General features: G+C 36.2%; 1 protein-coding gene across 3 annotated transcripts in view; it reads left to right on the top strand.

Annotated features, from left to right (window-relative positions):
* Positions 1 to 27,795, top strand: part of PLEKHH2 (pleckstrin homology, MyTH4 and FERM domain containing H2) — an 83,996-nt gene that overhangs the window by 37,358 nt on the left and 18,843 nt on the right. For all 3 annotated transcript variants that reach the window (XR_012059064.1, XM_072937791.1, XM_072937790.1), the window contains exons 12-23: positions 1,353 to 1,489; positions 1,593 to 1,703; positions 1,872 to 1,958; positions 3,279 to 3,437; positions 10,799 to 10,879; positions 14,783 to 14,962; positions 18,291 to 18,399; positions 19,355 to 19,467; positions 22,605 to 22,784; positions 24,095 to 24,192; positions 25,573 to 25,750; positions 26,657 to 26,812. Coding sequence is in view for 2 of the 3 variants with exons in the window: in XM_072937791.1 (XP_072793892.1) it covers positions 1,353 to 1,489; positions 1,593 to 1,703; positions 1,872 to 1,958; positions 3,279 to 3,437; positions 10,799 to 10,879; positions 14,783 to 14,962; positions 18,291 to 18,399; positions 19,355 to 19,467; positions 22,605 to 22,784; positions 24,095 to 24,192; positions 25,573 to 25,750; positions 26,657 to 26,812 (1,589 nt within the window). In the remaining variant the exon portion in view is untranslated. The remainder of the gene's footprint in view (positions 1 to 1,352; positions 1,490 to 1,592; positions 1,704 to 1,871; positions 1,959 to 3,278; positions 3,438 to 10,798; positions 10,880 to 14,782; positions 14,963 to 18,290; positions 18,400 to 19,354; positions 19,468 to 22,604; positions 22,785 to 24,094; positions 24,193 to 25,572; positions 25,751 to 26,656; positions 26,813 to 27,795) is intronic.

Below are 27,795 nucleotides of genomic sequence, written 5' to 3'. Positions count from 1 at the left end.
AGGCTCTTTATCTTGATTGCTTGCTCTCCCAGGTGTTCTTCCCCCAGATGTCTTACTGGCTGATTCCCTGACCTCCTTCAGTGCTGTGCTCAGGCACTGCCTTCTCAGTGAGACCCACCCTGACCGCACCATTCAAACGCAGCCCTTTCCCCTTCTCCAGCTGCTAGCCCCTCTGCTCCCTTTAATCTGCGCTCTTTTATTTTTTCACAGCTCTTACTGTCTGTTTTTTTGCGTGTCTCCTCTACTAGAATCTGTGTTCCATGAGGGCAGAAGTTTTTTTGTTTTGTTCTCTACTCTATCCCTAGCACCGAGGTTAGTGCCTAGTGCTCTGGCCTAGGGGCTGGGAGCCTGAGATTTGCACTCCAGCATCGCTTCTGTCTAGCGGTTTGGCTTTGGACAAACCCTTTATTCTGTGGACCTTAGTCTCCTTAGAGAGTGTGGACTTGAACCAGGAAGATCTCTAAGGTCCTTTGTCAACCTAAATTTCTGTTACTCTTTAAAAACTAAAGATACTACTATTATCACAGCCGTTACTTGTCTTAGTCAAATAAATAAGAGGAATGATACAGTGACATTGTCCTAAGGTGTCCCTTAAATGTTAATAAACGCTCTTTAAAAAATTGCCAGATACTATAATGAATAGTGGCCTAAGTCCTTGATTTTATTTAATATATTCAAAATCTCCAGTTGTAGTGTCTCTCCAAATGTGGCTTGCAACTCGCAAGTGGTTTTCTAAAATGGCAAGTGAATTATTGTGAAAAATGTTCCCTTGAATTTTACATTAGAGCTGCTAGAAAGTGAAATGGTCTGTTTATATCTTTAAGTCTTAATTGCTTTTTTTATGAAAGATTAAAACAATCTATAAGCCAGTAACATTGACTTACATGAAAAATACTACTAAAATTGTGTGTGTTTTTTTAATGTGATGTTACTTTAAAAATAATTATAAAAATTAAGTGATTTAAGGTGTGATTGTATAAATCTTGATAAATTAAGATTCAGTATTTGTTTGCCTATATGCCAATATGTAAATATGCATATTTTAATCCTTAATAAAAGATACTTCATTAGGCTATTACATACACTTTATATATGTAAAAATAGCTGTGCTTATAATCATATCAAATATTATTCATGTTCCTTTGACTTCCTTGGGGATTTGCATGGTAAGATCCTTACCCTTTAGTTCTGTTTTCCACTTTAGTGGTTCTTCCTGGCCAAAGGCATGGAATAAATCTAGTCTAGGAAAGTTTATGATTTAGGAATAGCTGTATTCCTTAGAGAACTGACAGCTGGCATTTGGACCACCCAATTATTAAATACTGACTTGGTTTATTTCTTTATTCATCTAGGTGTGTCTCTCTCTTCTGTGGCTTCTGAAAGTGATTATGCTATTCCCCCAGATGCTTACTGCACAGACACAGAGTACTCGCAGCCAGAGCAGAAGCTCCCTAAAACTTGCTCGTCTTCCAGTGATAATGGGAAAAATGTAAACACTGAATCAGGTTTTTTTTTTTTTAACATTGATGAATCTGTTAGCTTGAGCCTCCAAAGGGACACTTAAATATTTTAAAAAATATCTCTTTAATTAGGAACCACTGGAAAAATCTGGCTATTTATTAAAAATGAGTGGTAAAGTCAAGACTTGGAAACGGAGATGGTTTGTTCTTAAAGGTGGTGAATTACTTTACTACAAATCTCCGGTAAGTGGAAAGTATTTGTTATTTAGAACTGAATTCATCGAACTGTAAATCAAATTGCTGATTGATTTTCGATTTTCTTCAGTGTAACACAATTAATTAGACAAAACATTTCTTATTATGACTGTTACAGGTAATCAATTTGCATTTGATTTTCTTCCTTTCATACAGAGTGATGTAATTAGAAAGCCCCAGGGCCACATTGAACTTAGTGCGTCCTGCAGTATTTTAAGAGGAGATAACAAACAAACAGTTCAGGTACTTTTTTTTTTTTTTTGCATCATGCAGAATTCAGTTCTTAATTATGCAACAGAGTGGAGATTGGATGATTCAGTGTTTTGGTTTATTTTTACTCCATTTTGAGGTCAGTTTGATGCCTCAGAAATGTGTGAAACCCCAAGTTAAAATTAGAATATAAGCTAAGTTTATGTTAACTCCCCATTATACTTTCTTTGCCCTTTATCCTTTAGACTGTCCTCTCTCCATACTGACCCTCCCAGTCAATCTCAGTTCTCAAACTGTCAAGTTGTTTTAGCAGAGGGTTATTTGATAAATGAATTCCCAGTAAGATAATCATAATTTAACTAAGTTCAGGAATTTTTGCATTTTAATACAGAACCAGAAAATGGCAGTTCTGTGAACTTCAGATGCTGTAGCACCTAAGTGGGAAAGATACTGGTGAGCAGAAGGGCTGTTCTAGGTCCCACCAAGTCACACCATAGGGGTAGCTGCTGTCCATTTCACCCACATGTAATGCCAGTCTTGCCAGAAACCTTTGTTAAAAAAAAAACAGGCTGTTGAGATAGTTTCGTATATGTGATTTAAATTTGAGAGCCTTTAGTTCTGAAATGCCTTCAATAATCACTATTTTCTTATTTTGCTCCTTTGGAGGGTGGAATGCAACACTTACTAGAAAGATACATTAACAGTGCTTCCAGTGGGTAATATCAGAGAACTGCCCAAAAATGGAGAAAGAAGACTCAGGGAAAGCTTTGTCTTGGAGCATGGCAGATAAAAATCGTTTACAAGCTTCTGAAATATTTGAAATTTTTGAAATGAGGCTTATTTGAGCCTGAGAAGTTGGGAGTTTGTAATATCTAATCACATCTTCTAAGAATCTCTTCTTCTATAAATGTCTTCTTATTTTACTTATTATAATTGATTTTCTCATTTCCATAACCGAGAGCGCCTCTTTATTTGCTTAAAATGTGTTCTTTTACTACAGTCTGCAATCATTCTGCTCATTTCCACAACTAGGAGCCTGTAGCACATTTAAGGGAGAAAATGAAAATATCATGAATAAACAAGATAAAAAATCATGACCCAAAAGCTTAATACTATGAATAGTTTTAAAGTAAACAGAAGTGGAAGAAAATTATTTCAACAAAAAGTTGTCATTCTCACAAAAGGGTTAAGATATGCTAAATGATTTATGAAATCATTTATTTAGAACCTAGGATTCAAAGTTTAGCATGTTTGATTCCTTGTTAGATAGTGATGTTTGAAGAATGGACAAGGAAATGCTAATAATTCTAAAATCTTCAATTCCTTTCCTCTCTCTTTCTCATCCCATTCTAGTTGACCACTGAAAAACACACATACTATCTGACTGCAGATTCTCCCAATATATTGGAGGAATGGATTAAAGTGTTGCAGAATGTTCTTCGAGTACAAGCTGCCAACCCACTTTTCCTGCAGCCTGAGGGGAAACCAACAGTAAAGGGATTGCTCACCAAGGTGGGAACTTTACATGCTTACTAGCAATGTGCCTGAACAGAATTAGCCCCACTGATCATGAAAAGTGGGCATCAGAGAATATGTATATTGACTATTTTATATGATCTTGGTAAGAGTGTTTTAAGTATGATACCAGAGATAAAAAACATAAGGATGAAAAATGACAAAATTGACTACTATATAAAAAAAAGTAAATGTTCTTACTATCAGAAATTCTCTAAGCAGAATTTTAAAAAGACAGATGAGAAGCTTTTAAAAGGTATTTGAACCATGAAAAATAAGCATTTTCTAATCAGTGAGTAAAGGCTAAATACCAGTGGGGGTTGGGGGATGTGGAGGAACAAAGGACACAGTGGGAGAGAGGTAGAGCTAGTAGAGATAAGGAGAAATACATGATCAATAAGCACATGGGAAAACATTTTACTATCACTAATCATTTTCTTAAAAAGGGAAATTTGAAGTAATAGATATTTTTAAAAATCTGGTCGAGGGAAGACTTTTTTTGAAAGTATGAAATGCAGAGGGGGAGGGTATAGCTCAGTGGTAGAGCATATGCTTAGCATACACGAGGTCCTGGGTTCAATCCCCAGCACCTCCTTTAAAAAAGAAAAATCAGTCAATCAAACAAACAAACAACCTAATTGTCTCCCCACTGCGGGTGAGGGGCGGGAGGGGAAGGGAAAAAAAAGTATGAAAGGCAGTATTGACACAAATTAAGAAACTTGCTATTGAGAGTATTACTTCTGAAGACAATTTGGCAATGTCTTGGCCTAAGTGTTTACTCAGTAAGTATTTTTGAATGAACAAATAAATGAATGAGTGTTAAATGTCTTAAAAACATATATACATATCCTGTGATCCACCAATCTCAATCTAAGAAATTTATGCTTAGGAAATTATCTTAATTTGCAAAAGATTTAAGTATTTCCATCACAGCGTGGTTTATTTTTTTCTTAGTTAAAAAAGTTAGATATAATTAACATATGTTGAAATGCAGATCGTAAGTGTAGCGTTTGTTCAGTTTTGACAGATATTTACTGTCATCCTATCAAGATATAGAACATCTCCATTACTGCAGAAAGATTACTTGCATATCATAGTTTGTAAGAAAAACTGGAATCAACTTAGATATAGACTAGGGGATAGTTTAAGTAAACATTTAAATAATCAGATAGTGCTTTTTACTATGCATTTTAAATGTTGTAAAAGAATATTTAATGTTTTAGAAATATGTTATGATGTATTGTTAGGTGATAGAATAAGTACAGTATTATATTGTTATCCCATTTTTGGTAAACGTATTTGTAGAAAAATGACTAAGAAATATACTCAGATATATTGGATATCTCTATGTGGTTTTACTTCATTTTTTCTTAGTTCTATTTTCTAACTTTTTTAGTGTGAGTAAGTATTGATTTATGCTAAGATGAATATTATTTTTAAATTTTAGAAAGTTCAGTTGGTCACTTTTAGAACAATACAATAAAATACTTACAAAATATTATATAAAAATAATCTCTACATAAGCACTCATCACTTGTGTGCTTTGTTTATGTAAGAAGTGAAAAGTTTAACTGTGGGTGGGCTATGCCACCATGTAATTTATACTTAATATTAATGTGGGGATTTAGTTGGGTGCTCTTCAGTAATATTTACTAAGACTGACCAGCTACTCTAAAAGTAAGAGAAAAAAATTCACCAGTACATTCAACAAAGAGATGCACTATTTTTTTTTCCAAAATATTACATTACCACGAAAATGTCTTTTCAGTTACTGATGGGTTAGAGAATTTACCCACTGATGGATATTGCGCTAATTTATATTTTCCAACAAACAAACAGTGCCACTTTAAATCGCATTCTTATTCTAATACATAATAACTAGTTGTCTTCTTGTTTCAAGGACTATGTATATCAAACCGTAGACTTTAATATAATCTCATAGCTAAATGTTTGTTACTTCTTTCACAGTTAGTGTTTTTGTTTGTTTGCTTGTTTTTGATGTATCGTCATGGCTTCTCAATTTCTGCTCCTGTTACATTTCTGTGGTTCCCTGCTTCCCATTTCACTGTTGCATTTTGAATGAATATAAGTTCATGGGATTATCAGATGTCTAAACCATTAGGGTTTGCAGACAGGGTGCTTATTAGGTTTCCTTCCTGCCATGTGTGAAGGCTTGTCCACCCCCATACTTTCACCTATAAAGTCTTGTAAGAGAAAAACTCCTTCTGAGTGACTGTTTCAAGCTCACATGCCAGTTACAATCCGAGATACTGCAGATACTGAAATGCTTGAGGGGAGGAGCCTTTTTAAAATTGTCACACTGTTATTATTAAGTACAGAAATATGTAGGTAGATATTAAGAACTTGACTAATTTGATTCTGGCTAGTCACTCTTGCAACTTTTATTTTAATGCTTAGGCAGAATATTTTCTATATAAAAGTTCATTTATTTAAAAAAAACAATCTATTGAGCAGGCATGGTGGGAAGGTATAGTGCAGGGGCTAGACTTGCAGAAAGGTGAGGAAGGATGGTATTTATGTTTGTGGGGCAATGAGTAAGAGCATTCAGATGTCCCCAGTTTTCTTGATGAAGATGGCTCTATTCCACAATTTTATGAGAGCGAAGATAAGGACTGAGAATAATAACTGAAGTAGAACATGCCCAAGGACAGACAGAACGATCGAGCATTGTTATTGAGGACCCACTTGTCTTCAGTGATCTGAGTTCATCTTGATTCTTTTTCTCTAAGATGCCCAGAAATAAGAGCAGAGAATTTACATTGTAGGGATGTGAGGATCATCATTTTTTTCTAACATTTTATTATGTGAATTCTCAAATATGCATAGAAGTCAGAAGAATATTTTGCAGTGAACACCCACATTCCCACCACCTAAATTCCACAATAACATTTTACTTGCTTTATATATATCAAGATGATGATTTAATTTTAAGATGTATTTACTTTATTTTTATTTTATTTATTTTTTGAAGGGGGAAGGTAATTAGGTTTATTGATTTACTTATTTTTTAATGGAGGTACTGGAGATTGAACCCAGGACTCCGTGCATGCTGACCAGGCACTCTACCACTGAGCTATACCCTCCCCCCAAGTTGATGATTTTAAATCAATTGTGTTTTATTATGGGCATTTTCAAACATCTGTGAAAGTGGAAGGAATAATAGAATCTTCATATATTCATTACCCAGTTTCAGCAATTATTAACTATGGCTAATGTTATTTCTTAAAACCTCCCATTACCTTCTCTTTCTTCCTACACTCTCCGCTGGATTACTTAAAATCAAATGGAGGTGAAGTTTTGTTGAGTGGATTTGTTGAAAGCATAGGAATGCAACATAATCACAGGCCACAAGAGTTGTTTTGTGATCAAACATTGGATCCAAGGTTGATGGAGAAGTAAGAGAGGCCAGGAGGGAAATGATAAACTGGAATAAAATAGAAGGATCGAGGACTTAAAAGTTTTGAATGAGGTAGGAGAATAGGAGAGCAGGCAAGGAGAAAGGGAGCTGCGGGGAAGGTTGAGCTCAGAAAGTAGAATGTAAATTTTAGAAGTGAAGCAGTTCCCAGTGAAGGAAAAAGGACCAGGGTGTAGCCAAGGGGATGGATGGCAAAAATGGAGGGATAGTTAGCAAAGGTTTTTGAAAATGAAGAGAGCGAGGAACTAACTGTGAGTTAAGATTGGAGAGAGGTGGTGTAGCAAGGAGGTGAGGGCAGGAATTTAGGAGCCAGGCTGCATGGGCTCACATCCTGGCTCTGACACTTGTGTGACCTTGAATAGGTTACTTAAAGGCTCTGTGCCTTAGTGTCCTTATCTGTAAAGTGAGAATAATAATAGTGCCAACCTCACAGGATATTGGGTAGATTAAATGGAATTATTTAAGCATGTAAAGTGCTTTAGAACAGTGCCCCATCATCATAAACACTCCAGATATACTCGCTATTATTATCATGAGAGTTTCACCTAGATGCTGAAATCAACAAGGCAGGTGGCAGGGTTTGTGGTGGAGAAGGTTACAGGCATGAAAATATAGGAGAGGAGAGAAGACCATGGGAACTTATGTTTTGTGCAGTGACAACAACTAATCAGGATATGATATATGGTTTGTCATCAAAGTTTCAGACCTTTTTTCTTAATTCTTATTTTTTTATTGAAGTGTAGTCAATTTACAATGTTACTTTCATGTGTATAGCAAAGCAATTCAGTTATACATACACATTTTTTTCAGATTCTTTTCCATTACAGCTCATTACAAGAAATTGAACATAGTTTCCTGTGCTATACAGTAGGTCCTTGTTGTTTATCTGTTTTATATATAATAATGTATATTTATTAATCCCAAACTCCTAACCTATCCCTCCCTACCTTTCCCTGCTGGTAACCACAGTTTGTTTTCTATCAGAAATTACCTTTGTTATAGATGCAAGGTAAAAAAATTATCCTTTCAATTACTTAGTTCACCAAAGCCTTGAGGTCTGAGACTGTCTTTAAATCTTCCCGAGGATTCTTCCAGTATAATTTGCTTTACTATGATTTTTTCAGAATAAGTCAGAGTTGGAAGAAATCTTAATCCAATTAGATTTACATAAAATGATAGACCTGTGTTTTTAAAACACAGCTTTTACAGTGAGTTGGCAAAGGTCTTCGTCAATTTGTAGTTCCTCAAAGGCACTCATTGTTCTATTTAAAGATAAGTCATTTCAGAAGTATATACTATATAGCCAGATGCTTTATGCTCCAGTTTTGGTGAGACTCCTTTCTGGAGTTTGTTTAAAACAACAACAAAAAAAGCCTGCATAACACAAACTATTTAAAACTTCCAGGCTATTTGTCTGTAAATATATGTTTCTAAATTTAATTAAACTGAAGCATATCTTGCCAAATGAAACATTTTTTTCTTTTTCCTAAGCGACATTCTAAATCCGTCAAACTGTTAGATGGCGGAGTTATCTGTTTGTTTAAACCATAGCTTTGAAAGCCCAAAGGCTGGCTGCCTTTGTGGGTTTAAATGAAACGTGTTTCACTTCTCCCTGTGCAGAGTGAGGAAGAAGCTGTCGTTGAGTAACAGCTGTTATCCTTTATTTACATTTTCTCCTTTGGTCATGGCGACAGCCTGAGTGAGGTGTTCAATAGTCCCATGGTAACAGCAGAAATTGGGAGGTTAAGTCAGTCGCCTGAGAACATCCATCCAGTACGTGGCAGAACTGCAATTTAAGCCTTGATCCTTTTGACCTCAGAATGCAAGCCTTCTCTACTATCGTGACTTACCGACTGTAAAATCTACAGTGGCAATAGTTGATACTCTTCTCAATATGGTACTGTCAGAACAGTCCACATAAGTGATGTCATTACAAGAGCCCTGCAGATACGTGTGCTTCCCACCGCACGCGCTGCCCCTCCCCAGTGACGTCTCCCATTGCTCGCTCAGTCTCAGACACAGGGGCCCACACCATCTCAGGGCCGGCGCTGGCTGCTTCCCTTGTCTGGAGTGGTTTTCTCTTCTTAGGTGATTGCATAGCTCATCTACCTCCTCCGGGGCCTGACTCAGTGTCCATGGCCTTCCTGACCACCTTTTTATTTTATTTTATTTTATTATTTTTATTGAAGTGTAGTTGATTTACAATGTTGTGTTAGTTTCTGATGTACAACATAGTGATTCAGTTATACATACGTGTGTTCTTTTTCATATTCTTTTCCATTATAGGTTATTACAACCTATTGAATATAGTTCCCTGTACTATAACAGTAGGACATTGTTATTTATCTGTGCTTTATATAGTAGTTTGTATCTGCTAATCCCAAACTCCTTATTTATCTCTACCTCCCCCCTTCCCTTTGGTAATCATAAGTTTGTTTTCTATGTCTGTGAGTCTGTTTCTGTTTTGTAAATAAATCCATCTGTGTTGTTTTTTAAGATTCCACACATAAGTGATGTCATATGGTATTTGTCTTTCTCTGTCTGACTTACTTCACTTAGTATGATCATCTCTAGGTCCACCCACGTTGCTGCAAATGGCCCTTATTTAAAATTGTAAAACGTGTCACCCCTTCTCCAAGTGCTTCCTTCTCCTTTCCTGCTTTATTTTTCCCTTTCATATTTATAACCATGGGCAAGCAGGACAGCAGAATGTTGCACTTTAGTTGTACTGGCCAGTGTCTTGGTTTCCAAGTGGCAGTGCTACCCAGACTGAAGCCCACTCTGACTACTGCAGGAGAGGGTCAAGCCTCAAGGTGGACATTGGCATGCTGCCAGGGTAGTAGGCTAATAGGGCAAGCTCAACCAGGCACACCACATTCTGGGTCTGGGGCACCAGAGCCTGTTATAAATCTTACCCACTGGTGGGAATCAGGTTTTGGGGGTTTTTCTAGGCTTGGGGGTGAAGCTGGGACTGTCTGGCAAAGATTTGCAATGCCTGTACCTGGGCAGGACTGGGATAGGGAGGAACTCACAGTGAAGGTCTTCATAAAGCCACCAAATGATGAAAAACCTTCAATATTCAATACAAATTTTGGTAAAATGTTTTTACACACACAGACACAAAACACATGTGCATGTGTAAAACTCTGTGTTCTTGATGAAGATACATAGCACACTGCTGTGTTACTTATCTGTCTTCCTCACAAGGCAACGAGCTCCTTGAGGAAGGAGACTGTGTCTCATTCATATCCATATCGCCAGTACCTAGACCAGTCTCTGACTATTCAGAGTCAAGAGCTAGATTCAAATTCCATCCCAGTCACTTAACATAGTTCCTGACCTATAGGAAGCACTCAATATATAATAATAGTTTTTAATATGATTTTATTATTTTGTGTGAATCCTTCTGGAGAAGGCATAAAATGTGTATGTTCCGTGTATGGTTACTTCTGGAGAAGGCATCAAATATTTTGAACAAATGAACCTTTTACATTTTGGAAATCACTAGAATTCTCAGGTTTCATTCTTTTGTTTCTAACATTTGGATGTTAACCTAGAGAGCCATAGGGTTATTGGAAATCTGTGGAATGGATATGGAATATTATTGGATTATTAGTAATATGGAAACTATGAAATATACCTACTTGTGAAACTGACATCTCTGAATCCTCAGTCCTAGGCATAGTACTTGACATATAGTAAACTTTTGTTAGATGTTGAATGGTGAGTACCAAAGCAACACACAAACATGCTACTACTATAACAGGTAAATTTTAAACAGCATTTGGGCAGTCTAGTTGTAATATCACTTATACCTTGAGCAAACTGGATAGCTGAACAGCTTCGAACTGAGTGTATAAACCATACTTCAAGGTGTCAGAGTTCTGAGCTACGTTTGTAATTCTTTGAAATATGATTTCAGGTGAAACATGGCTATTCCAAGAGAGTCTGGTGTACACTTATAGGAAAAACATTATATTATTTTCGTAGTCAAGAAGATAAGGTAAGTATGTATTTTTAATATGTGAATTAGAGGACTTTTGTTTGTTTGTTTGTTATGGCTTCAAGTTTTCCTGTTCATTGTTCTGTTGCTAGCTCAAACTTTAGAATTTTTGATAAGGTTGAAATTTTGCATAAAATATACTACTAAGGTAATCATAGACCTGTAAGTGTCTTAATTCTTAATAAGCCTTAGCAACTCTTCATGAGTGCTTCTAAGACCTAGAGGAGAAGTCTTCCTCTACCCTTCTGTCAACCATCAATTTATCCTATTTCTGACAGACTAGATCAGGTTGAATGAAAGGGAACAGCACAGCAGGCTAGGAAAGAACTAGGGAGGGAAAAGGATCCAGTCCTGTCCCAGGCCCTTGAATCCCTACACACCACTTATCTGTGCATCCATCTACCTATTCATATCCCATTTGTTCATTTTAGCTAGTCTCTTCCCCCAAAGAACTTGAGTTATCTCACTTTTCAAAGCGAAAAGATGGATATCTTCCAAAGGTGCAGTGTATGCCTGACTATCAATATGAACTCTCCATGTCATTTTTGGATTGCTGAAACGATAAGAATTGAACCAATGTGGGTCAAGAGTACTTGCATAAAATAAAATGCCACCTCCACAGAGTAGCAGCCTGTGACTGATGACTGTGTTAATGAGACTAAACTTCTTGGTCCCACGACCATGTGGGTCAGTTAGTATTTCTGTGTTGTTTTCACAGCCTGAGCTCTCAGTTCTGACTAGCTGTGTTTAAAATGCATGCCGTTATTCTCAGTATTGCTCATGGAATGAGACTTAGCACAGCACAGCCATTAAAAATGATATCTCTGAAGTAATGTGGGAATATGCTCATAAAATGATGCCAGAAAATAAGTGCAACATCAAATTGTATGTTCAGTATAACCCTAACTTAGTTATCAGTCAGGGAAACAGAAGCCACTCCGTTTATTTTGGGTATAACTGTTTTAATGTAGAATTAAGAACATACATAACTTTTAGAAAAGTTATGTAACTCTTAGAAAAGTTGAGGGAACAGAGGTCAGAGAAGAAGATTTGAGAAGTCAGCACTGACAGTCTGAGCACAAAGCGCAGAGGCAGCTGGTCCTCGGCAGTTTACTGGGATGCCTCTGTGATGCTCACGTCACCCCAGGCACCTGACTGCAAGTGTCTTGGGAGAATAGTGACTCCTCATTCACCCTTACCTTCCATGTTACATGCAAATTCTCTCACAGGCGAGCTCTAACTTGGGACCATATAGGGAAGGGGATTCTGACAAATATAGTTCCCAACTTCATTTCTGCAATTACGGGTAGACTTTAGAAGAGGGAAGTTGAGATGCTGAGTTTATAATTCTCAGTCCAGTGCATCTATGTAACAATACACCAGCAGAAAGGTCAGAAAGAATTGTACCAAAATTATCTGCGGCGGGAGAATTGTAGATGATTTTTTTCTCCCATTTTTATACCTTTCTATATTTATCAAGTTTCTATAATAAACATATGTTTTATAAATAGAAAAATAATTTAAAATTTGCTAAGAGAATAGAATTTTAATCTCACCAATAATAATAATAATTTTTATTATTTAATGAAGATGCATAGCATTGGTCACAGGAGGAACTAGTTAGAAGAATGTAGATAGATGAACAGAAATTGACTATAATTACTGGAAAACTATTGAGAATGCATGGAAGGGGTATAAGCCTACTTCATTTTGTGCAATAGATGTTTCAGAAACCATTTGTCTTTAAAAAGACAAAGTGTCTTTTTAAAAATTCAGTGAAAATATTTAAAGGCACCACATCTATTCACTGTTTATGGAGCCATGATGAGTCCTTTGGTAAAAGGAATAATCATATTTAATTATTGGAGCAGATGGAACCTTGATTTTCATATGATTGGACATGCCTGAAGCACACAGTTAGGATGGTATTGTCATGTATTATAGTGGAATTAATTTTCTTTATCCCATTTTTAAAGCTTGCTTTTTATTTATTAGTGTGACTTTTCTGCCCTGTTATTTAGCTTTTGTTTTACTACCTGTCTTTTTCTGAACGTGTAGATAAGTTAATTTCACATTTTTCCTTCAGAACTAAACATTCTTCATTCAGTGCCCAGAATAATGCTTTGCACATAGTAACTACTCAGAAAATAATTGTTATTAATTTGATGGGGAAAAGCAATATTTCTTATAAAAGACAACTCATTTAATTAAGTGAATTAATTTTTTACTGTTGATCAGCTATTAGGTAGATATTATTACATTTTAGATAAGATACCTAGGTAAGATGTCACTTAGAAACTGACATTTAATTGGGTTCTGAAGGAAGTAAAAGAGGCAAGAACATTCCAGGCCAAGGGGACAGCAGGTGCAAAGGCCCCGGCAGGAGCAAGTCTGGTGTGTTTGAGGAAAAATGAGAAGGTAAGTGTGACTGGACTGGAGTCCGTTAGGGGCAGAGTAACAGGAGGTGAGATCAGAGAAGTAACGGGGACCAAATTGCATGGGGCCTTATCAAAGGAAGGACTTTGGCTTTTACTCCAAATAAGATGAGAAGCCATGGGAGGTTTTCGAGCAGAACAGTGACGTGATCTGACCTTATCTAACAGGAACACACTAGCTACCGTCTGAGAGAATTAGGAGGAGACTGGTTAGGAGGCTGTTAATAGTAATCCAGGTGAGAGATGATTGTCGTTTTGTGATAGCAATGGAGGTGTGAGAGGAGACTAGATTCTGGATATATTTTGAATGTTTTGGTGACAGGACTTGTTGACTGAAAGAGTATGGGAGGTATGGGATATGAAAGAAAGAAAAAGGTCAAGGTTTGACGATGCCAAGGTTTTTGGCCTGAACAGCTGGAAAGATACAGTTGCCAACAACTGAGATGGGGAAGACTGTGGAGAGCAGGCGGGGAGGACTTAGCAGGTGGTGTTTGAGACGCTGTTACACATCTAAGTAGAGGTAGTGTGAGTCGTTCATTATCCATCTGGGAGAGGCTAATACATCCTGGTACTAAAGTCATGAGCTTGGATGAGATCACCCAGGGGAGTGAATGTAGATGGGAAAAAAGTCCAAGCACTGAACCCTGGGCCTGAGCATGAAAATGTAAGATGTTAAATGTCTTTGGAGTTAGAATGAACTTTTTTAGACTGCAATTGCAAACCTGACCAAATATTTTAGAAGCTGTAAATGTAAAGCAGCCTATATATGTTCCTTGAATAAACGTACTTAATTAAAGCAAAAGTTTTAAAACAAGCTAAATATTCAACACAGCAAATGATTGTTTTTGTCAGTAAAAGAGTAGGTAAAATTTAATGTAAATCATTTTAGGATGTTTTTCTTATCCTTAAATTAATATGGAAGAAATCATGGCATTTTTTTGGTGATATATTATGTATGTATAAATAGCCTCAAAACCTTCTCATTTTTTGAGATTCAGAGTGATAGTTAATCACACTTCTTCACATCAGCTGTTAACCTTGTTACTTTTTCTATGAATAGTATTGAGACTATGTCTACAATTGTCCTTTTAATCCAGTAGCTTAATCAGATCAATTCTATGGGGAAAAAAAGCCAAGTGACTATTGTGACTGAATAACCTACTTGTTTGACTAGGTAGTGGGTCACTTTAGTCCAAGTGAATAATTCAAGCCGCTAGAGAAGTAGAGAAGTAGCTTCTTGCTTTTTCCACAAAAGTTAAATGCCTGGTATTCAAATTGTTCTTTATATTACTATTGGCATGTTGGTTTTGGCCACTACTTTTTTAACAATATGGATAATCCAGTTACCTCTAGGCATTCATTTTGAAAAGAAAGCTTTATAAAGGTAGGAATGAAAAGGATGATGAAAAATTTTAGTAGGAAGAGATTTAGAAAGTGCCTTCCTTACAATTACCAATATTTACTTTAGTTTCCTTTAGGTCAGATCAAACTCTGGGAGGCTAAAGTTGAAGAGGTTGACAGATCCTGTGATTCAGATGAAGATTATGAAGCCAGTGGGCGAAGTCTGTTATCCACACATTACACTATTGTGATCCACCCCAAAGACCAAGGGCCGACATATCTCCTGATCGGATCCAAGCATGAAAAGGTCTGTGAGGACTAATTGCTTGACTTGGAATGATTTAGACTATTATTAAGTATTGGAAATAATTTTCAAATGATCGTAAGTACAATCAAAGATTTACATATAAATTTGTTGGACATAGCATTCTTTTAGAAATAATTTTATTTCTGATATATTTCAAACACAAAATATAAGACAGCCTTTTTTTACTTAACAGATGCTGGATTTCATGGTATTTTTTAATCAATGTGAAATTAGTAACCAGCTAACTGTTCATTGGTATGAAATTGATTAAATAAATATATGTCCATATAATAAAATATCCTGCAGCCTTGTATCTCTTTTTTATAAAGAATTTCTAGCAATAAGGAAGTGTTTATACAATGTTGGTAAAATTCAGAAATTATAATTATCTTTTTTAACCTGATCTCAATTTTCACTGTGAAAATATAATGTACATGTATATTTTAATAGAAAAAAATGCCAGTATATTTTATATTTGGGGAGAAGAAAAATAGGTTCTTTTCTTTCTTTATTTCTTTCATACAAAAGCTATAAATAATGTATACAATTGAATGTCTTAAAAAGAATTATGCACTCATGAAACTGTCACCACCATCTATGCCACAAACCTATCCATCACAAAAGTTTCCTCTCAACCTCTTTTTTATTATTATTATTTTGTGTGTGTGTGATAAGAACTACTTAACATAAGATCTACCCTCAGTAATTTTTAAGAATGTAACACAATATTGTTAACTATGGGCAGAATGCTATGCAGTAAACCTCTGGGACTTATTCATCTTGTTTAATCAAAACCATGTACTCTTTGATTAATGCCTCCTGTTTCTGCCTCCCTCCAGCCCCTGGCAACCACCATTCCACTCTCTGCTTCTATGAGTTTGACTATTTTAGGTCTATCATATAAGTGGTATTATGTGGTATTTGTTTCTCTGTGTCTGGCTTATTTTACTTAGCAGAATATTTGTCTTCCTGATTCATCCATGTTGTTGCAAATGGCAGGATTTCCTCCTTAAAGGCTGAATAATATTCCATTGTGTGTATACACCACATTTTCTGTATCCATTCATCCATCGATGGACACTAGGTTGTTTCCATGTCTTGGCTATTGTAAATAATGCTGTGATGAGCATGGGGGTACATATTATCTTTTTGAGTTAATGTTTTATATAAATTTATATTAAAAGCTTCCTGAAGATAAACACCCAGAAGTGGAAATGCTGGATCATATAGTAGTTCTATTTTTAATTTTTGAAGAACCTCCATACTGTTCTCCCCAGTGGCTGCACCAGTTTACATTCTTGTCATCAGTGTGCAAGTTTTCCCTTTTCTCCACATTCTCATCAACATTTGTTATTTCTTGGTTTTTTTGTTTTGTTTTGTTTTTGAGAATAGCCATTCTAATGGGTGTGAAGTAACTCTTTGTGGTTTTGAGATGTATTTCCCTGATGATTAGTGATGTTGAGCTCCCCTTCATGTACTTGGCCATTTGTATGTCTTCTTTGAGAAAATGTCTGTTCAGATCCTCTGCCCATATTTTAATTGGATTGTTCATCTTTTTTGCTGTTGAGTTGTATGAGTTCTTTATATGTTTTGGATATTAACCTCTTATCAGAAATATGATTTCTTGTGGGAGGTGGGTATAGCTCAGTGGTAGAGTGCTTATTTAGAAATATGATTTGCAAATATTTTTTCCCACTCAGCCATTTGCCTTTTCATTTTGTTGATGGGGTTTTTTGCTGTGCAGAAGCTTTTTAGTTTGATGTAATTTCACTTGTCTATTTTTGCTTTTGTCACCTTGTTTTTAGTGTCATATCTAAGAAATCATTGCCAAGACCAATGTCCAGAAGCTTTTTCTCAATGTTTTCTTCTAAGAGTTTTATAGTTTCAGGTCTGATGTTTAAATCTGTATTCTATTTTGAGTTGATTTTTGTATATGGAGTGAGATCAGGGTCCAGTTTCATTTTTTTGCATGTAGATATCCAATTTTCCCAACACCATTAATTGAAGAGACTTTCCTTTACCTGTTCTGTATTCTGGGCACCCTTGTCAAAGACTCAGTTGACCGTATATGTATGGGTTTATTTCTGGGCTCTCTATTCTGTTCCATTGGCCTAATGGGACATTCATTAGGCCCATTGATGGGCCTAATGTCTATTTTTATGCTGGTACCATACTATTTTGATTACTGTAGCTTTGTGATATATTTTGAGTCAAGGAAGTATGATCCCTCCAGCTTTGTTCTTCTTGCTCAAAATTGCTTTGGTTATTTGGGGGCTTTTATGGTTCCTCATGAATTTTAGGATTTTTTTTTCTATTTATTTTTTTTTAAAAATTGGGGTTTTGGTAGGGATTGCATTGAAACCCTGTGAGTTGCTTTGAGTAGTATGGACATTTTAACAATATTCATTCTTGCAATCCATGAATGCTGGATGTCTTTCTATTTATTTGTGTCTGCTTTAATTTCTTTCATCAGTGTTTTGTTGTTTTTGGTGTACAGGTCTTTGCTTGGTTAAGTTGTTCCTAAGAATTTTAATTTTTTTTTCTGGCTATTGTTTTGGGATTATTTTCTTAATTTCCTTTTCAGATAATTTCTTGTTAGTGTATTGATTTTGCATCCTGCCACTTTGCTGAATTTATTAGTTCTAACAGTGTTTTTATGGAATCTTCATGGTTTTCTACAAATACGATTGTGTTATCTGCAAACAAATGATTTCACTTCTTCCTTTACAGTTTGGTTGCCTTTTTTTCTTTCTCTTGCTCTATTGCTCTGGCTAGGACTTCAGGTGGTGTGGTGAATAGAAGTGGCAAGAGTGAGTGAGCATCCTTGCCTTGTTCCAGATCTTAGAGGTGTGGGCTTTTCTAATATGGCCTTTATTGTGTTGAGGTATGTTGCTACAGGATATTACTTTCTTCTTTACTTTTTCTAGATTTCCTGAGTACTTTATATGTGTCATTTGTATGTACTGGGGGTCGGATTTTAAATTTAATAGACTTTATTATATTTCTTAAAAGAATATTAACAGGTTGTATTTACTCTAGCCTCTTACTATCATAATACTTTCCTTAATTGTCTTTTCTTATGCTTTTCTAAGAAACAGTTACAGAAAATAATAAAAATGTGAACAATGGGAAAATATACTATGAGTACACTTCAAGTGAGCCTGCCTCAGAACTCTTTTTTCTAAATGGCTCTTAATTATTATTTAAAAATTGAGAGTTTTTTTTCAGTGTCAAAGTTTTCTAATGTTTATACAAGTTATGTTTTTCCTTAAGTCATCAAAAACTATATCTTGGTTAACATCTCTATTAATATGTTCTGATTTTTAAGGACACTTGGCTTTATCATCTGACTGTTGCGGCTGGAAGTAACAATGTAAATGTTGGATCTGAATTTGAACAACTTGTCTGCAAATTGCTAAATATAGAAGGAGAGCCTTGTAAGTTTATAATATATAAGGCTTTATGGTTTACGAAATGAGCCCAAATTCCTTTAGCCTAATAGAGTTTTCACTTTGTGAGTTCCTGTTTCCCTGCATTGTACCCATCTTTTCATTGGCTTTGCTTGTCATGGACCAGGATTCTCACTGCAGTTCTTCAACCCTGGGAACACCATTCCTCCATTAAACCACATCTTGTCACACTTTTCTGCCTTTGCTCTCTCTACTCACACTACTCTCTCTGCCTAGAACACCCCTCTTCCTTCACATTCCTCACCAACCTGATAAAATCCTACCTACCTTAGGAGCTCCCCAAGCCAGCCCATCCTAGCTCAGCATCTGGCTCATAAAAGGTGCTTAAATAAATCCTAAAATAATATCCCAATGCACTTTACCATTTAACCCTTTTGTAGCATTTGTTGCTTTGCATTGAATATTTTTTTATGGCTGTTTCCCTTAAGTGAGTCTGGATTCTGATCTCTACTTTACTTAATAATACAGATCACATTTTATCTGCATATCCAGCATAGGAATTTAATAAATGTTAATTTGGGGAATGACTTCAAGTTCCACTTTATATTTCTGTCTCCTCCTCCTCCTCTGGCTTCTCCTCTCTGTATCTTCCCCTGGTTCCCCTCTTATGTATAGTCATCTCTCTACCTAGGTCACCAATCTTTAGCACATTTAAGCAATATGATAGTGTTCTGGTGGACTTGTTTCAGCCTGGAATATTAGTACCAAACTCTCTAGATTTAATGTATCCAAAATAGAAACATGAGAATCCCAATGGCCTGAGAACTGAAAGAAAATTGTGTTGCCAAAGGTTTTTCATGACCTTTATGACTTGCAGTTGTGAGCCAGGTCTGAATGAGCTAATTTCTATAGGGCTAATTTAATGGGAGGCCAAAGTAAGTGATTCTTTCTGTTTCCTGCTCATATTTTATTCTATGTTTAGCCTCTCAGATATGGAGACACCCTACTTTGTGTCACAGCAAAGAAGGAATCATTTCCCCTTTGACAACACTACCTTCAGAAGCTCTACAGACAGAAGCTATTAAATTATTTAAGGTAAAATTTTATATGGAGTTATACGCTGTTAAACATTTTAATTGGAAAAAATTTAGGTTATAAGGTTTCATTCTTTCCAAGAAAATTCAAAATATGATGATGATGATGATGATGATGATGAAGAAAATCTACTGAAATAAAATTAGGTGAATTTAATATGCTTTCTGAATGAGGATTTGAGATATACTGAAATAAACTATATGGTTTGGATCATGTGAAACACTTTATGTCAGAAGAATCATTTCCTCTTCAACCTCTCAAATGGAGAGACTTCTGACATTACATGTACCTCAGTGTTGGGAGGGGGGTCAACACTCTTCTTCTTCAGTGCTACTCTCAAATTCTTATTACTCAGCCTCTATTAGAAATCCCTGATCACTTGAAACTGGCCATTCAACTATGTCACTGTTTATCCCCTGCTCCCAGCATCTCTGTCATCAGTCACCTTCTGATAACTCCTCAAATTTCATTAAGGATTTTGGCTACCAACCCACATTGTTTCTCTCTACCTCAAATCTTGCCATTGTCCTAAACGATTTTATTATCACTTCACTCACCAATGCCATGGCCTTAAGATTCCTGACCTTCTCAGTGTCGGTAAACTTTGCCTCTTTACTCTGCTTCACCTTCCCATTCTCCGTGTCCACACCCTGACCTCAACATTCCTCCTAAGTACACCACTTCTAAAACCTTAAATTCTAATGTATGTTTCTTTAAACATAATGTCTTAGCCCACGAGCTCTCTTATTTTCTTACTCTTCTACTACTCATTCTCACTAAGACTTTTCTTTTGAGCCATTTATTTTCTTTGAGATCAAGAGAGACCATGATAACTGCCTCTTGGCTTTTCTTCCTTCTTTACACAGTCTGGATTACTTTCATTAATACTCATATTTCCTTGGGACACAGAATTCCATGAATTCTTCTGCCAAACCCCAACCGAGATGCTGCTGTCTTGTCTGCTTCCATATTAATCACATGTGTACTGCTAGAGAGTATCAAATAGCCATATGGACTGCAGCCAGTATAAATCTGTGGTATTCATTCCTCAGGGCCAGCTGTCTCTCTTTTTGCTTGTCTTTGGTCACATTGCCCTCAAACTCCCTACTCAATAATGCTTGTCACAACAAACTTACCTCTAGTTGGCCATGAGGAAGCAACAGGAACTGGATTTACCCTAACAATGGTTCTCAGACATTGAACAATGGGCAGTGCAGGACAGTGATCCTCAGAAAAACAAATGAAGTAAGCCTTATGATTGCTGCAGCTTAATGTCTTAGAGAGTGTCTCAAGATTACCGTGCAGGGAGGGACACCCAGATAGTGCCTGGCAGTCTTCCTGAGTTGCCAAAACAGAGTTCAGAATTTGAGGCGGTCAAGATGGTTAGAATTCACAAGATTGAGAGGAGAAAGCTGAAGAGAAAGGGAAAGTATTCCACAGATGTGTAGAGGATTCCTTTTGACTTTTCAGCTGAGAACTGATAAGCATATGTGTACAAGGAAATTACTGGAGGCTAAGGAAAGAACTACCAGAAAAGAAGGGGAAAAAATTCCTGGTGGTTACGCAGAGCTGAAAATAGCTTGTGTTCATATCATCCAGAATGAAAGGACCTCCTAGTGCACTGGGCATCAAGTAGAGTACCCAAGATGGAAACCACTTTGATTTTTAATAACATAACCTCAGAAATGGCATGCCATCATTTCTCCCATAGTCTACGGGTCACACAGACTAACTCCAGTACAATATGGAAGAAAATTACCTCAGGGTCTGAGGTATCAAGAGGTGGAGATCATTGGGCGCCATCTTGGAGATTAGCTACCACACTTCATATGTTCAAGAAGGTAAAGGAAATCATAAGCATTTTAAGAAGAGTAATGGAAGATATTTAAAAGATCCAGATTGAACTTTTAGAGATGAAATAATGTAGTGGCTAAATTGAAAAATACTATAATGAGATTAACAATCAATAAGATGATGCAATAGGAAAGACTAGTGAACTTAAAGACATGGCAAGAAAATTATCCAAAATGAAATGGAGTTTTTTTTAAAACTGAAAAAAATTGAATAAAGTACAGTGAGCTGTGGGACATTTTCAAGCCGCCTAATATATGTGGATTTGGAGTTCCACAAAAGGGGGTAGAGCAACAGAAACATGTTTAAGGAAATAATGGCTTAAATTTTTCCAGATTTAATGTAAACCCTAAATTCTCAAATCTAAGAAACTCAAGCTCAAAAAGAAGAAATATAAAGAAAACTACTCTAAGGCACATCATAATCAATTGCTTTAGACGAATTATAAAGAGAAAATCTTAAAAGCAGCCTGGGTGTGTACAGTGGGGAGAGTTTGAGGGGAATAACATAACACAGAGAATATAGGTAAGAGTAACACCCGACTTCTCATTGAAAAGTATGTAAGTCATAAGATAGTGGAGTAACATCTTTGGTGGGGGGAGATAATTAGGTTTATTTAGTATTTATTTATTCCTGGAGGAAGTAGTGGGGATTGAACCCAGGACCTCAAGTATGCTAAGCATTTGCACTACCAGTTGAGCTATACCCTCCCCCCCACCACGTCTTTGAAGAACTGCAAGGAAAAATAGGTGGGCAAAGAGGTCATTAATGTTCCATATGGCCTTAACACTAATGCATAGTTTGCTCCAAGGTGGAGTGTTCTACAAATGTCAATTAGGGCAAGTTGGTTGATAGTGTTATCCGGGTTTTCTAAATCCATACAGATTTTCTGTCTACTTATTCTCTCAAATATTAATGGGGGTATTGAGATCACTGGCTATAATTGTGAATTTTGTCCATTTACCCTGGCAGTTCTGTCAGTTTTTTCACCATGTATTTTGTAGCTGTGTTATTAAAACATTTAGGATTGTTCTGTCCTCTACAGAAACTGACCCCTTTATCATTATAAAATGACCCTATTTTCCTCTGGCAGAATTTCTTGCTCTGAAATCTACTTTGGCTGGTATTAATGTAGCCACTCCATATTTATTTTGATTAGTGTTATCAAAATATGTATCCTTCCATCCTTTCAAACAAAAAACTATTGCTAAGAATTAATATAACTCATGCAGAATAAATCTAAGCTTTTCTCACCTAGAGTATATCAATTTTTTCATTTAATTCAGACCTGCCAGCTTTTTATAAATGCAGCAGTTGACTCTCCTGCAATTGATTACCACATATCTCTAGCCCAGAGTGCTTTGCAGATCTGTCTGACACATCCTGAGCTACAGAATGAAATTTGCTGTCAGCTCATTAAACAGACAAGACGGAGACAGCCGCAGAATCAACCAGGGCCACTGCAGGTATGTGTTGACACTTATACATGCAATTTTAAATGATGTTGTTTTCCTGCTTTTAAGAATAATACATATTCAATATAGACATTTGGAAAATACAAAAAGTATGAAAAGGGAAAATAGCTATCAATATTTTGATGTAAATCCTTTCACTTTATATATTTATATATAAATGTATATGTGTATATTTATGCACACTCAGGTTTTTTTTAATTTCTTTTCCTTTTTTATGGGGGAGCAATTCGGTTTATTTATTTATTTTTATATGTTATTACTATTTCTTCAATGGAGGTGCTGGGAATTGAACCCAGGACCTTGTGCATGCTAAGCACACACGCTACCACTGAGCTACACCCTCCCCCCTCACATTCCTAGAGTTACAGTGGGCATACTACTTTTTTAAAATGATAAAACGTAATCATTTCCCCTATATCCTTCAACAGTTTTCGAAACATTAATACTGGTTGTATTCATATCAATTACTATAATTTATTTTTTCCAACTATTTTTTCATATAGTAAATACCACTACAATAGACATATTTGAACCTAAATTTTGTATGCAAGTACAGTGAATTTCATTAAATTCACTTCTAGAATTTTCCTATATCTTTAACAATATTCAGTGTAATTCTTCTTTTAAATTCTTTCCAGGTAAAAAGTGGTATTCCACTATTGATTTTGGATGCACTTATTTAATTATTAGCACAGTTGAATTTATTTTCAAGTGGTTTTTAGTTGCTTGTGTTTACTCTTCAGTGAGTGCCTGTTTTAATCTTTGCTTATTGACTTCCTGTCAACCACAGGATAATACAGAAATTTCTTACCGTAGCTTATAAGATTCTCAGGGGTGGATCCAGGTTTCGTGGGACTTGAAGCTTATACAGTGAATATTTTTGTACTCTCAAAGAGAAAGAGTACAAAATATCTTTCTTATTTTAAAAGAGCATATGACCATGTAAATACCGCCGATAGGGCCTGTCCCAGGGACCTGGAGGGGACCTGTGCACGAGAGTAAATACATAAATGAACAAAAAGGAACAATTTCCCTAATCTTTGAGTGTGATATCAAAAAGGACTACTATAGCATGTCCTTTGCACCTCAGTTGTAGACGACAGTATACCCAGCTAGATGGATTATGGATCTGACCCAACGTGGAGCTTTTATGTTTTTATGTATTATAAATGCTCTAAGCAGATATGCATGTGTGGAAGAAGCAAGAACATTTTGGGTCAAGAAAGATTATCATCATCCCTTTGCTCTCACAGCCTCTGCTAGTGGTGTAGATCTAACCTGTGATGCTTCTCTTCGCCCAGGGCTGGCAGCTCTTGGCGCTCTGTGTTGGGCTCTTCCTTCCCCATCATCCTTTCTTGTGGCTCCTCAGGCTCCACCTGAAAAGGAACGCTGATTCCAGGTATGCAGAATACTAGCCAGCTGAACCATTTATGTGGCCTCTGAAAGTCTACAATAAATCGTAAATGTACTTGCCAGGTACATTTGTGGAAGAATGTGTGAAACAAATGTTGGTACAGGAATCTTTGGTTAGCCCTTACATAGAGCTGGGAAAATATTTCCTTTGTTATGTTAAATCTCTTATGGAAGATTGCAGTAAAATCTCGAAAAGCTGACAAAGAGCATTTTAAGTGAGAAGTCTATGTTCATTTCAAGAATGAATGTTTTATCATTAGTGGATGTTCATTCAATCAAAGCAACTATTTTGTTTCCTTATTTTCCCTATTACTATTTTCCCCACATTGAATTCTTTTATGTAAACGGCTTCTCTAATGGTCGCCCTGCCTTTTATAATTGCGTCTATTTGAATAACTTCAGAATTTTTACTCCTTTAAATAAGACATTCAAAATTCAGCTTCCAGAATGGTTTTCCTGCAGTGGGACCCAGGGTACCCAGCCAAGGGTTATCAGAATCATTTTATCCAAGAGGTTCATGTTAGGTTGTTTAGACTCTGGGACTCATACAAACAAGTCAACCAACACAATGAAACAAGAAACAACTTGGAAACAGTAGGAAAATACCCTCCAGTTCATAATATGTTTTGGAGACTCTGTCATCAAGGTCATATGATTTCAGTTGCAGTCACTGAGGATTCTCCGGGCAAATGTAACATTTTAAAGTCTACCTAGAAGGCACTTGAATACAAATATATTTAAGAGATTTTATCAGTCGTCTTTTATAAACAGAATACAAATTTTCATAAAAAATGAGGGAGGGCAAATAAGATTATCCAGCTTTTACTGACTTTATTCACTCCAGGGGTTTTGTTTATTTACTGCTTAATATTTTTTAAGAAGTGCATATTTTTTGAAGAAAGGAAATATATTTTTATCTTTGAAGGTATTTTCCTACCTTGCTTAGCAGTCAGGCAGTAACCTCCATGTTCTTCAAAAGAGAACTCCGCTGTGTCATGCACTTCTTGAGTTCTCCTGTACTAGTCTTTATACAATTATTAGCTTTGTATTTGTTAATGTAATTACTGTGTTTGAACCATGTAATATCTGGTAATTTTAAATTTATTTTGTGACTATAATAATACAATAAAGATAAAGACTGCTTCGTGGGAAGTCTGGTTTAGTCAGTGGCAAAAGTAAAGACACTAGAATTTAAGAAAAGTGACAGCAGTTAATACTATCACTCAAAGAGAAAAATTGCTATCAATATTAGCATAATACACTGTAATAATGTACACCAGGAAAGCTTTCTTAATGGCTGCATATATACAAAAGGTAGTCTTAGTTAAACTTATTCCTAGACTTTATCTTAAATTTTGTGTTATAGGACAGAATTTGGAAAATATGCCATTTACTGCCAGCGATGTGTAGAAAGGACGCAACAGAATGGAGACCGAGAAGCAAGACCCTCAAGGATGGAAATCCTTTCAACTCTTCTTCGAAACCCGTATCATCACTCTTTGCCCTTCAGCATCCCCGTACACTTCATGAATGGGATATATCAGGTGGATTAGACTTTCTACCCGATGAAAACATGCTTTGCCTAGAATCCTATGTATAGCCTCTGTGGAATAAGGAAGTGAGTCTGTCTCTCCCCCTCTGTCAGCAGCTGGCAGTGATAAACGTGCAATTATATTAGACCTCCTCTCAGGACAGCTCAGTTTTGAAACAGTTTTGCTAAAAAGGATTCACACTAAAAAAAATCCCTACTGAACCAGATAATGGAGGAGTTTCACTGCCATTATAATTCTGATGGAGAAAAACAGAAATATTTTGGTGGAGGCTTTCTCCCACCAGTGTACTGGCTAGGTGAGGGAATAATTACTAACATGGGGCATGTACAGGTTTAGTCTCTAAAATCTCCAGATCACAGGAATTATCTGTGAAAACTTGTCCGAGCCCTGCCAGCTCTCAGATCTAGATGCTTGCGTGTTAACTGAAGCAACTGTGTTCCAAAGCTAGCAATTAGTCTTTGCAGCTCTAAGCCTTTTATCGCGGAATTCAGATACTTAACTGCATATTAAAGAAACAAAAATTAAATGTATAAAAGTGTTCACTTGTTTAAGTGCATTTCTTGTTTATTTATTTTTTCTCCTTTGCTTAAAGATTACATACTGTACTGTAGTTCTTGGCATAATATCTCTGCAAGATGTTTATAGCTGTCAAATGATCTTTCTATTTGAATTCATATCTGTTGGCTGAAGCCAAGATTTTTGAATTCTTACAGCAAGCTAATGACTAAGATGACATTAATTTTCTCCTGTGGAGCTTTGAAAAAAAAGTTAAAGCACCTAGATAAATATATGTTATCATTAGTCATGCATCAAGTATGCCCTATTTCCCCACTGAAATCTGAGTTTGAAATGTGCATACCTTTTTATTAAGAGAACAACTTTGTTATTTCTGTTTAGGTCGTTGGATTTGATGCATCCACCACAGTGGAAGAATTTTTGAATACTTTGAACCAGGATACAGGGATGAGGAAGCCAGCACAGTCTGGATTTGCATTGTTCACAGATGATCCTTCTGGCAGGGATTTAGAGCATTGTCTTCAAGGAAATATCAAGGTAAAACTAACTCCTTTTAGGGAGGCAGACCCCTCAAACATGAAGAAGCTACTCTTTGCTATTTGCAAATAGTTTAGCTCAAGAATTTTCCAAAAATTTAAACAATCTAATCTTCATAATAAAAAAAAATATTGCAGGACTTTGTTGAAGCCATAGAATTCTGACTACAATCTGTGCACACACGCATACTCCATGTTAAAGAAGAGGATTAATAATAATAATAATAATAATAATACCCTAAATATTAGGCTAAAAAGCGTGGAGATGTGGAAGCTCTAATAAAATGGCTTTCCATTTTATTCATTCACTCAGCAGTATTTACTGAACTGTTTATTGTGTCCCAGGAGCTGGACCAGACCCTGTGGGGATATAAAAAAGGACCAGAAACAGTTCCCGCCCACAGTGAACTTCTAATTTGCTTAGGGAAGAGTAGCTTTCTACACTGATAACCTTAAATCTGAATGTGATACATGCTTTAAGAGTGCGGTGAACATTCTACAGAGCGAGAGATTGAATTCAGGTTGGAAATTAGGGAAAAGCTCGACTGGACTTTGAAGGATTGGTAGAAAATGGACCTGTGGAAATAAAGAAGGGATTCCAGGCATGACGAAAATCATGAGCAAAAACAGAGAATTGGAAGATTCTTTAAAAATCTTTTCTAGATCAGAGTAAAATAACTTTATTAAAGTTTCCATCTAGTGATGGCAACAATTAAAAATATAGAATAAAGAACCGTAAGGAGGGGGGAGGGTATAGCTCAGCGGTAGTGCGTGTGCTTAGCATACATGAGGTCCTGAGTTCACTCCCCAGGACCTCCATTCAAAAAATCCAAAAAACCTAATTACCTCCCCCCGAGGAAAAAAAAAGAAAAAAGAAACAAAAGAAAAAGAACCGTAAGGAATCTTAGAGAAATAACCTACATATTTTGCAAATGAAGAAACTGATGCACAAAGTGGAAAATGATTTACTACAAATCAAGCAGC

The sequence above is a fragment of the Vicugna pacos genome, chromosome 15 (assembly GCF_048564905.1).
Source record: "Vicugna pacos chromosome 15, VicPac4, whole genome shotgun sequence".
Taxonomy (NCBI): Eukaryota; Metazoa; Chordata; class Mammalia; order Artiodactyla; family Camelidae; genus Vicugna; species Vicugna pacos.
The sequence above is the reverse complement of the archived record's forward strand: the minus strand, read 5'-3'. Positions and strand labels throughout refer to the sequence as shown.